Below are 15,597 nucleotides of genomic sequence, written 5' to 3'. Positions count from 1 at the left end.
ATAGAACACAACTATATCCTGTTAACAACATGGGGATTACATAGAACTACATCCTGCTAACATGGGTATTACATAGAACTACATCCTGTTAACAACATGGGTATTACATACAACTACATCCTGTTAACAACATGGGGATTACATAGAACTACATCCTGTTAACAACATGGGTATTACATACAACTACATCATGTTAACAACATGGGGATTACATAGAACTACATCCTGTTAACAACATGGGTATTACATAGAACTACATCCTGTTAACAACATGGGTGTTACATAGAACACAACTATATCCTGTTAACAACATGGGTATTACATAGAACACAACTACATCCTGTTAACAACATGGGTATTACATAGAACTACATCATGTTAACAACATGGGTATTACATAGAACTACATCCTGTTAACAACATGGGTATTACATAGAACTACATCCTGCTAACAACATGGGTATTACATAGAACTACATCCTGTTAACAACATGGGTATTACATACAACTACATCATGTTAACAACATGGGTATTACATAGAACTACATCCTGTTAACAACATGGGTATTACATAGAACTACATCCTGTTAACAACATGGGTATTACATACAACTACATCCTGTTAACAACATGGGTATTACATAGAACTACATCCTGTTAACAACATGGGTATTACATACAACTACATCCTGCTAACAACATGGGTATTACATAGAACACAACTACATCCTGCTAACAACATGGGTATTACATAGAACACAACTACATCCTGTTAACAACATGGGTATTACATACAACTACATCCTGTTAACAACATGGGTATTACATAGAACTACATCCTGTTAACAACATGGGTATTACATACAACTACATCCTGTTAACAACATGGGTATTACATAGAACTACATCCTGTTAACAACATGGGTATTACATAGAACTACATCATGTTAACAACATGGGTATTACATACAACTACATCCTGTTAACAACATGGGTATTACATACAACTACATCCTGTTAACAACATGGGTATTACATAGAACTACATCATGTTAACAACATGGGTATTACATACAACTACATCCTGTTAACAACATGGGTATTACATACAACTACATCCTGTTAACAACATGGATATTACATACAACTACATCCTGTTAACAACATGGGTATTACATAGAACTACATCATGTTAACAACATGGGTATTACATAGAACACATGTTAACAACATGGGTATTACATACAACTACATCCTGTTAACAACATGGGTATTACATACAACTACATCCTGTTAACAACATGGATATTACATACAACTACATCCTGTTAACAACATGGGTATTACATACAACTACATCCTGTTAACAACATGGGTATTACATACAACTACATCCTGTTAACAACATGGATATTACATACAACTACATCCTGTTAACAACATGGGTATTACATAGAACTACATCATGTTAACAACATGGGTATTACATACAACTACATCCTGCTAACAACATGGGTATTACATACAACTACATCCTGTTAACAACATGGGTATTACATAGAACTACATCCTGTTAACAACATGGGTATTACATACAACTACATCCTGCTAACAACATGGGTATTACATAGAACTACATCCTGTTAACAACATGGGTATTACATAGAACTACATCATGTTAACAACATGGGTATTACATACAACTACATCCTGCTAACAACATGGGTATTACATAGAACTACATCATGTTAACAACATGGGTATTACATACAACTACATCCTGCTAACAACATGGGTATTACATAGAACACAACTACATCATGTTAACAACATGGGTATTACATAGAACTACATCCTGTTAACAACATGGGTATTACATACAACTACATCCTGTTAACAACATGGGTATTACATAGAACACATGTTAACAACATGGGTATTACATAGAACACATGTTAACAACATGGGTATTACATAGAACTACATCCTGTTAACAACATGGGTATTACATAGAACTACATCCTGTTAACAACATGGGTATTACATACAACTACATCCTGTTAACAACATGGGTATTACATACAACTACATCATGTTAACAACATGGGTATTACATAGAACTACATCATGTTAACAACATGGGTATTATATACAACTACATCCTGTTAACAACATGGTATTACATACAACTACATCATGTTAACAACATGGATATTACATAGAACTACATCATGTTAACAACATGGATATTACATAGAACTACATCATGTTAACAACATGGGTATTACACAGAACTACATCCTGTTAACAACATGGGTATTACATACAACTACATCCTGTTAACAACATGGACATTGAATTGACCGTATTTTGTAGGCAATATATCCTTTGAGGAAAATGTTCTCTTGAGGAAAGCACATTCATGGGATGAGGGATGAGGGGGTGTCTCCTTCGCTAGAGGATGGGTACTGAAGTTCTGCTTGCTGCCGTTGGAGCCAAGCGTTTGGCAAGGGATGAAACATTCTCAGCGTGGCCTCAATTCATCCCTCTCTTCTCCTCAGCCAGGTTTGTGTTGACAACTGGAGCAACTAATCCCCTGCTCTTCTGTCGGTGCGGAAGAAAAGCAGAAAGCTTGGCCCTCCACCTTCCTTTCCTTCAGCTCTGATAGAACAGCTCTGCCCTGCCGGCGCTGGCAAGTGACAGGAAACGGGAGATGGGTGGAAAGTAGAGAGCACAGCTACACAGAAAGGCCAGCAGAACACTGTAATCTGTGATTAGAAAAGAAGCCAGGGACACAGCAGGTGGGGAAAATGACACTGTTTCAACTTTGTATTCAGGTGTTTTCTGGCTTTAAGACTGGACACCGTGGGGAACAGGAGACCAGGGGAGAAGAGGATGGAGAGGAGAAGAGGAGGGAGGGAGGGGGAGGGAGGGAGGGAGGGAGAAGAGGATGGAGGGGGAGGGAGGGAGAAGAGGATGGAGGGAGGGAGGGGAGGGAGGAGAGGGAGGGAGGGAGGGCGGGGGGAGGGAGGTAGAAGAGGAGGATAGAAGAGGAGGGAGGGAGGGAGGGAGTGGAGGATAGAAGAGGAGGGAGGGAGGGAGGGAGGGAGGGAGGGAGGGAGGGAGGGAGGGAGGGAGGGAGGGAGGGAGGGAGGGAGGGAGGGAGGGAGGGAGGGGAGGGAGGGTAGAAGAGGAGGGAGGATAGAAGAGGAGGAAGGGAGGAGAGGGAGGAAGGGAGGGGGAGGGAGGGAGGGAGGGAGGGAGGGAGGGAGGGAGGGAGGGAGGGAGGGAGGGAGGGAGGGAGGGAGGGAGGGAGGGAGGGAGGGAGGGAGGGAGAAGAGGAGGAAGGGAGGATAGAAGAGGAGGAAGGGAGGATAGAAGAGGAGGAAGGGAGGAGAGGAGGATAGAAGAGGAGGGAGGGAGGGAGGGAGGGAGGGAGGGAGGGAGGGAGGGAGGGAGGGAGGGAGGGAGGGAGGGAGGGAGGGAGGGAGGGAGGGAGGGAGGGAGGGAGGGAGGGAGGGAGGGAGGGAGGGAGGGAGGGAGGAGGATAGAAGAGGAGGGAGGGAGGGAGGGAGGGAGGAGAGGAGGATAGAAGAGGAGGGAGGGAGGAGAGGTGGATAGAAGAGGAGGGAGGGAGGAGAGGTGGATAGAAGAGGAGGATAGAAGAGGAGGATAGAAGAGGAGGAAGGGAGGAGAGGAGGAGAGGAGAAGAGGAGGGAGGGAGGTGTCATGACATTGGCCTCTTTGGGTATAGCAACCCCATCCCCCTCTCCCTGCCTCCCCCTTGCCTCCTTCAACTTGGCTGCTGTGGTCAGAGGTCGTAAATTCCTGAGAAGACCTCATGGACACACAGTTATAGAGAGTAGTTTTTCATGAAGAACAAAGGAAATCCTTCCACCTCACAGAACTTGACGTACGAACAAATTTCATGTTCCAGAGAAAATATAGAAGATGGTTGAAGAATCCAGCTACGAACTGGTCCGTTTGTCACAACTCGGGGAAGCTCATGGGAGACGGTGTGGCCACATTACCATAACGCTGTTTATATAATAGCCTCAGATATGAGGTTTACATCTAATTGTTGTGTAAGATGAATGAGTGAGTATGATACTGTTTGTATAATATGATTGTGGACTGTTTAATGAAGAAAAACACAATTCTATTTTGATTTGAACTAAATCGGAGGACCGCCCCTGAGCCCAGTTAGGATCAGACATCCTGGACCGCCCCTGAGCCCAGTTAGGGTAAGACATCCTGGAACAGCCCTCTTCTGCCACTTCGAATAAAACCCAACTTTGAGAAATTATCAGCAGACCGAGCTTACCTCAATTACGAGATTGCTAAAGGTTGCAGACCATGTTTCTCTCAATCACGGGAGTACAAAGGTTGTAAGACCATTGCTGAATCTTTTAACCATACCACGTGGTTAAACTCTTAGACTATCGATACTGTCAGAATGAGAACAAGACTTTGATATTAATTACTAGCCTGCAGCTTGGAATTCGGTATCATTGAACTCGAAGAACGACAACCGCCGAAACATCCAATCTATAACGAATGTCACTCTGAACAATCCCCTCTAACCACAACCGAGAGAGAGAGTTTCCTGTTTATAATGACTTCTCCCATCAGGCCCAGTCTGGCAGTTCCCACTATATGGCCAAGCTGCAAAATCAAAATGGGCTATAATGTAATGATTTATCAAAAACGGTCTTAATTTAAGGTTAGGCATGAGGTTAGCAGTGTGGCTAAGGTTAGGCATGAGGTTAGCAGTGTGGCTAAAGGTTCGGCATGAGGTTAGCAGTGTGGCTAAAGGTTAGGCATGAGGTTAGCAGTGTGGCTAAGGTTAGGCATGAGGTTAGCAGTGTGGCTAAAGGTTCGGCATGAGGTTAGCAGTGTGGCTAAAGGTTAGGCATGAGGTTAGCAGTGTGGCTAAGGTTAGGCATGAGGTTAGCAGTGTGGCTAAGGTTAGGCATGAGGTTAGCAGTGTGGCTAAAGGTTAGGCATGAGGTTAGCAGTGTGGCTAAAGGTTCGGCATGAGGTTAGCAGTGTGGCTAAAGGTTAGGCATGAGGTTAGCAGTGTGGCTAAGGTTAGGCATGAGGTTAGCAGTGTGGCTAAGGTTAGGCATGAGGTTAGCAGTGTGGCTAAAGGTTAGGCATGAGGTTAGCAGTGTGGCTAAGGTTAGGCATGAGGTTAGCAGTGTGGCTAAAGGTTAGGCATGAGGTTAGCAGTGTGGCTAAAGGTTAGTTTTAAAATACAATTCTAGAATTAGGCGGGGCTTCCGACTGTGCAACTTGGTCAGATAGTGACTAGCCAGTCTGTCTGGGTAGAGAGGTGGTCGGATAGTGACTAGCCAGTCTGTCTGGGTAGAGAGGTGGTCAGATAGTGACTAGCCAGTCTGTCTGGGTAGAGAGGTGGTCAGATAGTGATGAGCCAGTCTGTCTGGGTAGAGAGGTGGTCAGATAGTGATGAGCCAGTCTGTCTGGGTAGAGAGGTGGTCAGATAGTGACTAGCCAGTCTGTCTGGGTAGAGAGGTGGTCAGATAGTGACTAGACAGTCTGTCTGGGTAGAGAGGTGGTCAGATAGTGACGAGCCAGTCTGTCTGGGTAGAGAGGTGGTCAGATAGTGACTAGACAGTCTGTCTGGGTAGAGAGGTGGTCAGATAGTGACTAGACAGTCTGTCTGGGTAGAGAGGTGGTCAGATAGTGACTAGCCAGTCTGTCTGGGTAGAGAGGTGGTCAGATAGTGACTAGACAGTCTGTCTGGGTAGAGAGGTGGTCAGATAGTGACTAGCCAGTCTGTCTGGGTAGAGAGGTGGTCAGATAGTGACGAGCCAGTCTGTCTGGGTAGAGAGGTGGTCAGATAGTGACTAGACAGTCTGTCTGGGTAGAGAGGTGGTCAGATAGTGATGTCTGTGGAATGCTGTACATTGAGATGAGCTTTGTCAATAGCACAATAACCACTGTGATGTGTTCCTCGGGAACATCCCCTTTAAAATGTAGAAACCATTTCAGAGGGACAGCATACCCTTAACCGCAAGGCATTATGGACAAAATGTCATATCCTTCCAGTACAGAGTTTAGACAGGACAATGTCCCAAAGTCACTTCCCTAATACAGACCTGTCTGGTCACATGACCCTTCACTAATACAGACCTGTCTGGTCACATGACCCTTCACTAATACAGACATGTCTGGTCACATGACCCTTCACTAATACAGACCTGTCTGGTCACATGACCCTTCACTAATACAGACCTGTCTGGTCACATGACCCTTCACTAATACAGACCTGTCTGGTCACATGACCCTTCACTAATACAGACATGTCTGGTCACATGACCCTTCACTAATACAGACATGTCTGGTCACATGACCCTTCACTAATACAGACCTGTCTGGTCACATGACCCTTCACTAATACAGACCTGTCTGGTCACATGACCCTTCCCAACGTGCACCCTATTCCCTCTGTAGTGCAGTACAGCAGGCACCGTATTCCCTCTGTAGTGCAGTACAGCGGGCACCATATTCCCTCTGTAGTGCAGTACAGCGGGCACCATATTCCCTCTGTAGTGCAGTACAGCGGGCACCCCATTCCCTCTGTAGTGCAGTACAGCGGGCACCCCATTCCCTCTGTAGTGCAGTACAGCGGGCACCCCATTCCCTCTGTAGTGCAGTACAGCGGGCACCCCATTCCCTCTGTAGTGCAGTACAGCGGCCACCCTATTCCCTCTGTAGTGCAGTACAGCAGGCACCATATTCCCTATATAGTGCAGTACAGCAGGCACCATATTCCCTATATAGTGCAGTACAGCGGGCACCCTATTCCCTCTGTAGTGCAGTAATTTGCTCAGGACCCAATTTGGGCCCAGCCACAGTTCTGCATGTCACTTACTGTATGCTGGGCCCAAAACACATAGCGTCAGAACAACATATTGAACATTCAGTCAACGTAGGCTAGAATTTGTTCTGCGTGAGCAGTTGAACAGCTCAGCTTCATGAATGTAGAACAGGACGCTAGTGAATAAGGACGAACATCTCAGGTAGACGCTTCAAACTAAACCCATGGATGTCTAACAAAAACAGACCCTTATGTTCCAATATTACATCAGCTAGTCTGTAAAACTGGAGTGATCTAGTGATCTATTAATCTAGTAGTCTAGTAATATATGGAGTGATCTAGTGATCTATTAATCTAGTAGTCTAGTAATATATGGAGTGATCTAGTGATCTATTAATCTAGTAGTCTAGTAATATATGGAGTGATCTAGTGATCTATTAATCTAGTAGTCTAGTAATATATGGAGTGATCTAGTGATCTATTAATCTAGTAGTCTAGTAATATATGGAGTGATCTAGTGATCTATTAATCTAGTAGTCTAGTAATATATGGAGTGATCTAGTGATCTATTAATCTAGTAGTCTAGTAATATATGGAGTGATCTAGTGATCTATTAATCTAGTAGTCTAGTAATATATGGAGTGATCTAGTAATATATTAATCTAGTAGTCAGGTAATATATGGAGTGATGTAGTGATCTATTAATCTAGTGTCCTAGTGATCTATTAATCTAGTGTCCTAGTGATCTATTAATCTAGTGTCCTAGTGATCTATTAATCTAGCGTCCTAGTGATCTATCAATCTAGTGTCCTAGTGATCTATTAATCTAGTGTCCTAGTGATCTATTAATCTAGTGTCCTAGTGATATATTAGTGTCCTATTAATCTAGTGTCCTAGTGATCTATTAATCTAGTGTCCTAGTGATCTATTAATCTAGTAGTCTAGTAATATATGGAGTGATTTAGTGATCTATTAATCTAGTGTCCTAGTGATCTATTAATCTAGTGTCCTAGTGATATATTAATCTAGTGTCCGGTTAATCTAGTGTCCTAGTGATCTATGAATCTAGTGATCTATTAATCTAGTAGTCTAGTAATATATGGAGTGATCTAGTGATCTATTAATCTAGTGTCCTAGTGATCTATTAATCTAGTGTCCTATTAATCTAGTGTCCTAGTGATCTATTAATCTAGTGTCCTAGTGATATATTAATCTAGTGTCCTATTAATCTAGTGTCCTAGTGATCTATTAATCTAGTGTCCTAGTGATCTATTAATCTAGTGTCCTAGTGATCTATTAATCTAGTGTCCTAGTGATCTATTAATCTAGTGTCCTAGTGATCTATTAATCTAGTGTCCTAATGATCTATTAATCTAGTGTCCTAGTGATCTATTAATCTAGTGATCTGGTAATCTATTAATCTAGTGATCTATTAATCTATTGTCCTAGTGATATAAAAATCTAGTAATCTTGTGATCTAGTGTCCTAGTGATATATAAATCTAGTAATCTTGCGATCTAGTGTCCTAGTAATCTTGTGATCTAGTGATCTATTAATATAGTGTCCTAGTTATCTATCAATCTAGTGTCTTAGTGATCTATTAATCTAGTGTCCTAGTGATCTATTAATCTAGTGTCCTAGTGATCTATTAATCTAGTGTCCTAGTTATCTATTAATCTGGTGTCCTAGTGATCTATTAATCTAGTGTCCTAGTGATCTATTAATCTAGTGATCTATTAATCTAGTGTCCTAGTGATTTATTAATCTAGTGTCCTAGTGATCTATTAATCTAGTGATATATTAATCTAGTGATCTAGTAATCTATTAATCTTGTGATCTATTAATCTAATCTAGTGTCCTAGTGATCTATGAATATATTAATCTTGTGATCTAGTGTCCTAGTGATCTATTAATCTAGTGATCCATTAATCTAGTGTCCTAGTGATCTATTAATCTAGTGTCCTAGTGATCTATTAATCTAGTGTCCTAGTGATCTATTAATCTAGTGATCTAGTAATATATTAATCTAGTGATCTATTAATAGTATCCTAGTGATCTATTAATCTAGTGATCTATTAATCTAGTGTCCTAGTGATCTATTAATCTAGTAATCTAGGGATCTATTAATTTTTTGTCCTAGTGATCCATTAATCTAGTGTCCTAGTGATCTAGTGATATATTAATCTAGTGTCCTAGTGATATATTAATCTATTAATCTAGTGATCTATTAACATTGTGGCCGAGTGATCTATTAATCTAGTGATCTAGTAATCTAGTGTCATAGTGATCGAGTGATCTATTAATCTAGTGATACATTAATCTATTGATCTAGTGATCTCGTAATATATTAATCTAGTGATCTCGTAATATATTAATCTAGTGATCTAGTAATCTAGTGATCTATTAATCTTTTGTCCTAGTGATCTATTAATCTAGTGTCCTAGTGATCTATTAATCTTGTAATCTATTAATCGAGTGATCTATTAATCTAGTAATATAGTGTCCTAGTGATATATTAATCTAGTAATCTAGTGTCCTAGTGATCTATTAATCTAGTGTCCTAGTGATCTATTAAACTAGTGATCTAGTAATCTATGAATCTAGTGATCTATTAATCTAGTGTCCTAGTGATATATTAATCTAGTAATCTTGTGATCTAGTGTCCTAGTGATCTACTAATCTAGTGTCCTAGTGATCTATTAATCTAGTGTCCTAGTGATCTATTAATCTAGTGTCCTAGTGATCTATTAATCTAGTGTCCTAGTGATCTATTAATCTAGTGTCCTAGTGATCTATTAATATAGTGTCCTAGTGATCTATTAATCTAGTGTCCTAGTGATCTATCAATCTAGTGATCTATTAATCTAGTGATCTATTAATCTAGTGTCCAAGTGATTGAGAGATATATTAATCTAGTGATACATTAATCTATTGATCTAGTGTCCTGGTGATCTAGTAATATATTAATCTAGTGATCTAGTAATCTAGTGATCTATTAATCTTTTGTCCTAGTGATCTATTAATCTAGTGTCCTAGTGATCTATTAATCGTGTAATCTATTATTCTAGTGATATATTAATCTAGTGATCTATTAATCTAGTAATATAGTGTCCTAGTGATATATTAATCTAGTAATCTAGTGTCCTAGTGATCAATTAATCTAGTGATCTATTAATCTAGTAATCTAGTGATCTTTTAATCTAGTAATATAGTGTCCTAGTGATCTATTAATCTAGTGATCTATTAATCTAGTGTCCAGTGATCTATTAATCTAGTGTCCTATTAATCTAGTGTCCAGTGATCTATTAATCTAGTGTCATATTAATCTAGTGTCCAGTGATCTATTAATCTAGTGTCCTATTAAACATTGATCTAGTGAAACATTGATTTAGTGAAACATTGATATATTGATCTAGTGATCTAGTGATATATTGATCTAGTGATCTAGTGATATATTGATCTAGTGATATATTGATCTAGTGGAACATTGATCTAGTGAAACATTGATATATTGATCTAGTGAAACATTGATATACTGATCTAGTGATCTATTGATCTATTGATCTAGTGATCTGTTGATATATTGCCAAAACCTTGATGTGCACCCTGTCATTTATAAAAGCTTTTCTAATTAAAATGTTACTTTGTCAAATTAAATCAATACAATGATATAACATTCATGGCAGGTCAGATTAACCGCTGCACTGTTGGTGAAGCAGCAGTTCCACGTTCCCAAGGCAACCGGGACTATATATAACCAACCCACATGGTACAGCTGGTGAATGCTAAGTGGTGTGGTGTGTGTGTGTGTGTGTGTGTGTGTGTGTGTGTGTGTGTGTGTGTGTGTGTGTGTGTGTGTGTGTGTGTGTGTGTGTGTGTGTGTGTGAGAAGCACAGAGCCTAAAGGTAAGTAGCTCGAGGATAACGACGTGTGACCACTCACACTGCACAAGCCACACCATCAAATCAGTTCTTTAATCCAAACCAACTGTTAAAGGTTATCGCCACGGAAAAATAAAGGGAAGACAATCTCTAAAACACGGAATGTCATTTCAAAGAGACGATTACTGACGAGACAAACCCACTGAGCAAGGCTCTTTAGTCTCTCTCTTCCATGTCAGGGCGTTTTACCTTAATCAGTCAAATCATTTACACGTGTCTTCATTTCTTAGATTGACTTTGTAACTCAAAGCTTTTTCAGATGCACTCCTGCACCTCTTCCTTAGCTTCTGGCATCCTTACATGTACAGATAATGACACTACAGTACAGTCGAACAGGAGTCACAGATAATGACTACAGTATTCAGGAGTCACAGATAATGACTACAGTATTCAGGAGTCACAGATAATGATACTACAGTAGTCAGGAGTCACAGATAATGATACTACAGTATGCAGGAGTCACAGATAATGATACTACAGTAGTCAGGAGTCACAGATAATGATACTACAGTAGTCAGGAGTCACAGATAATGATACTACAGTATGCAGGAGTCACAGATAATGACACTGCAGTATTCAGGAGTCACAGATAATGATACTACAGTAGTCAGGAGTCACAGATAATGATACTACAGTAGTCAGGAGTCACAGATAATGATACTACAGTATGCAGGAGTCACAGATAATGACACTGCAGTATTCAGGAGTCACAGATAATGACACTACAGTACAGTCGAACAGGAGTCACAGATAATGACATTAAAGTATTCAGGAGTCACAGATAATGACACTACAGTATTCAGGAGTCACAGATAATGACACTCCAGTATAGTCTAACAGGAGTCACAGATAATGACATTAAAGTATTCAGGAGTCACAGATAATGACACGACAGTATTCAGGAGTCACAGATAATGACATTACAGTATTCAGGAGTCACAGATAATGACATTGCAGTACAGGTCTAACAGGAGTCACAGATAATGACACTACAGTATTCAGGAGTCACAGATAATGACATTACAGTATTCAGGAGTCACAGATAATGACATTGCAGTACAGGTCTAACAGGAGTCACAGATAATGACACTACAGTATGCAGGAGTCACAGATAATGACTACAGTATTCAGGAGTCACAGATAATGACATTACAGTATTCAGGAGTCACAGATAATGACATTGCAGTACAGGTCTAACAGGAGTCACAGATAATGACACTACAGTATTCAGGAGTCACAGATAATGACTACAGTATTCAGGAGTCACAGATAATGGCACTACAGTATTCAGGAGTCACAGATAATGATACTACAGTATTCAGGAGTCACAGATAATGATACTACAGTATTCAGGAGTCACAGATAATGATACTACAGTATTCAGAAGTCACAGATAATGACACTACAGTACTGGTCTAATAGGAGTCCCAGCCAGTGGAGGGAATAAGAGGTAAATCTCATCTCTGTTATGGCCTTGTAGAAGTGTGTTATCTACAGTGTGAAAGCACGAGTGTATAGTGTACACAACCAGATGTGCTAAAACATATTCGCAACGAGACAGCAGTTTCCCTGATGAAAACCTACCTGAGCTCCTTGGGATCGAAGACCAGTTTGACGTCGTTCACGATGGTGGGGACGTATCTCAACGCTGCACCCTGGACAAAACAAAACGATTAGGATTATCCCTGATCTTAAAGGTGATTAGATGACCAACTGGGTAACAGCCCTGGCACTCACTAGAATGTTGAAAATGTTAACTACAATATCACAATATTTTGTATGACAGGATGTGTCGTTATGCTTGTCTCGAGCCATCAGTCGTTATGCTTGTCTAGAGCCATCAGTCGTTATGCTTGTCTAGAGCCATCAGTCGTTATGCTTGTCTAGAGCCATCAGTCGTTATGCTTGTCTAGAGCCATCAGTCGTTATGCTTGTCTCGAGCCATCAGTCGTTATGCTTGTCTAGAGCCATCAGTCGTTATGCTTGTCTAGAGCCATCAGTCGTTATGCTTGTCTCGAGCCATCAGTCGTTATGCTTGTCTCGAGCCATCAGTCGTTATGCTTGTCTCGAGCCATCAGTCGTTATGCTTGTCTCGAGCCATCAGTCGTTATGCTTGTCTCGAGCCATCAGTCGTTATGCTTGTCTCGAGCCATCAGTCGTTATGCTTGTCTAGAGCCATCAGTCGTTATGCTTGTCTAGAGCCATCAGTCGTTATGCTTGTCTAGAGCCATCAGTCGTTATGCTTGTCTAGAGCCATCAGTCGTTATGCTTGTCTAGAGCCATCAGTCGTTATGCTTGTCTAGAGCCATCAGTCGTTATGCTTGTCTAGAGCCATCAGTCGTTATGCTTGTCTAGAGCCATCAGTCGTTATGCTTGTCTAGAGCCATCAGTCGTTATGCTTGTCTCGAGCCATCAGTCGTTATGCTTGTCTAGAGCCATCAGTCGTTATGCTTGTCTCGAGCCATCAGTCGTTATGCTTGTCTCGAGCCATCAGTCGTTATGCTTGTCTAGAGCCCTCAGTCGTTATGCTTGTCTCGAGCCATCAGTCGTTATGCTTGTCTCGAGCCATCAGTCGTTATGCTTGTCTAGAGCCATCAGTCGTTATGCTTGTCTAGAGCCATCAGTCGTTATGCTTGTCGAGAGCCATCAGTCGTTATGCTTGTCGAGAGCCATCAGTCGTTATGCTTGTCTAGAGCCATCAGTCGTTATGCTTGTTGAGAGTCATTATGCTTGTCGAGAGTCATTATGCTTGTCGAGAGTCATTATGCTTGTCTAGAGCCATCAGTCATTATGCTTGTCTAGAGCCATCAGTCATTATGTACTAATGACCATAGCGCTATACTTTTGACCGGGGCCCATAAGCAAACAGGAAATAAGGTAACATTGGGGACATGGCCACTGTTGAAGAGGATTAACAGTCTAACGGTAGGGAGGGAGAGAGGGAGGGGAGAGGGAGGGAGGGAGGGAGGGAGGGAGGGAGGGAGGGAGGGAGGGAGGGAGGGAGGGAGGGAGGGAGGGAGGGAGGGAGGGAGGGAGGGAGGGAGGGAGGGAGGGAGGGAGGGAGGGAGGGAGGGAGGGAGGGAGGGAGGGAGGGAGGGGGAGGGGAGTTGAATAGTTGAAGAGGATTAACAGTCTCCTATATGGAAACCCTCTATTTCTGATTAACAAACAGATTATAAAAAGGGGCACTTCTAACGGCGCAACAATTCAACTCTGTTACAAGACTTCCAAAAGGCCTAGTTAAAGGAGGGAGGGAGGGAGGGATATCAGAAAATACCTTGAGGAGGAGCTAAAGAGGAGGAACGCAGAGATGCCCCGGGACACAGAACAGGCCATGTCAGAGAGAGCGATGCCCCGGGACACAGAACAGGCCAGGTCAGAGAGAGAGATGCCCCGGGACACAGAACAGGCCAGGTCAGAGAGAGAGATGCCCCGGGACACAGAACAGGCCAGGTCAGAGAGAGAGATGCCCCGGGACACAGAACAGGCCAGGTCAGAGAGAGCGATGCCCCGGGACACAGAACAGGTCAGAGAGCGCAAGAGAGAGAGTGTGAGAGAGAGCACAAGAGAGAGAGAGTGTGAGAGAGAGCACAAGAGAGAGAGAGTGTGAGAGAGAGCACAAGAGAGAGAGAGTGTGAGAGAGAGCACAAGAGAGAGAGAGTGTGAGAGAGAGCACAAGAGAGAGCGTGTGATAGAGAGCACAAGAGAGAGCGTGTGATAGAGAGCACGAGAGAGAGTGTGATAGAGAGCACAAGAGAGAGAGTGTGATAGAGAGCACAAGAGAGAGAGTGTGATAGAGAGCACAAGAGAGAGAGTGTGATAGAGAGCACAAGAGAGAGCAGAGAGAGCGAGAGAGATGCGTCGGGACACAGAACAGGTCAGAGAGAGAACACAGACATAGATAACAGTTGCAGAAGAAATACATATGAACACAGAGGGGAGGGAGGCACATGGAGAGATCTATTCAGAAAGACAATGAACACAGAGGGGAACAACACACAGACAACAATAGGAGATTCAGTACCAGTCAAAAGTCTGGACACACCTACTAATTCCATATTTTTTTATTTGAATTTTATTTTTTAAACTATTTTCTGCATTGTAGAATAATAAGTGAATACTATGAAATAACACATATGGAATCATGTAGTAACCAAAAACGTGTTAATTATACATATATTGTATATTTCAAATAGCCACCCTTTGCCTTGATGACAGCTTTGCACACTCTTGGCATTCTCTCAACCAGCTTCATGAGGTAGTCACCTGGAATGCATTTCCATTAACCTCTTGAAACTCTAGGGGCGCTATATCATTTTTGGATAAAAAGACGTGCCCGTTTTAAGCGCAATATTTTGTCACAAAAAGATGCTCGACTATGCATATAATTGGTAGCTTTGGAAAGAAAACACTCTGACGTGTCCAGAACTGCAAAGATATTCTCTGTGCGTGCCCTAGAACGTGAGCTACAGGCAAAACCAAGATGAGACGGCATCCAGGAAATGAGCAGGATTTTTGAGGCTCCGTTTTCCATTGTCTCCTTATATGGCTGTGAATGCGAGAGGAATGAGTCTGCCCTTTCTGTCGTTTCCCCAAGGTGTCTGCAGCATTGTGACGTATTTGTAGGCATATCATTGGAAGATTGACCATAAGAGACCACATTTACCAGGTGTCCGCCCGGTGTCCTGCGCCGAAATTGGTGCGCAAAACTCAGCTGCAAGTATTTTTCCATGGAATTCAGAGAAGAAAGCATGCTTCCACTAACGATATATCAATGAAGAGATATGTGAAAAAACACCTTGAGGATTGAT

The 15,597-nt window shown here is 41.9% G+C and overlaps 1 protein-coding gene across 1 annotated transcript in view; it reads right to left on the bottom strand.

Moving 5' to 3' along the window:
- The window catches only part of LOC135513383 (dedicator of cytokinesis protein 1-like), a 1,066,221-nt gene that overhangs the window by 354,468 nt on the left and 696,156 nt on the right, over positions 1–15,597 (bottom strand). Inside the window, 1 exon segment of the mRNA XM_064936309.1 lies at positions 12,371–12,441. Coding sequence (XP_064792381.1) covers positions 12,371–12,441 — 71 coding nt within the window.

This window comes from Oncorhynchus masou, chromosome 24, assembly GCF_036934945.1.
Source record: "Oncorhynchus masou masou isolate Uvic2021 chromosome 24, UVic_Omas_1.1, whole genome shotgun sequence".
Lineage (NCBI taxonomy): Eukaryota > Metazoa > Chordata > Actinopteri > Salmoniformes > Salmonidae > Oncorhynchus > Oncorhynchus masou.
Note: the sequence above shows the minus strand (reverse complement) of the source record. Positions and strands in the feature narration are given on the sequence as shown.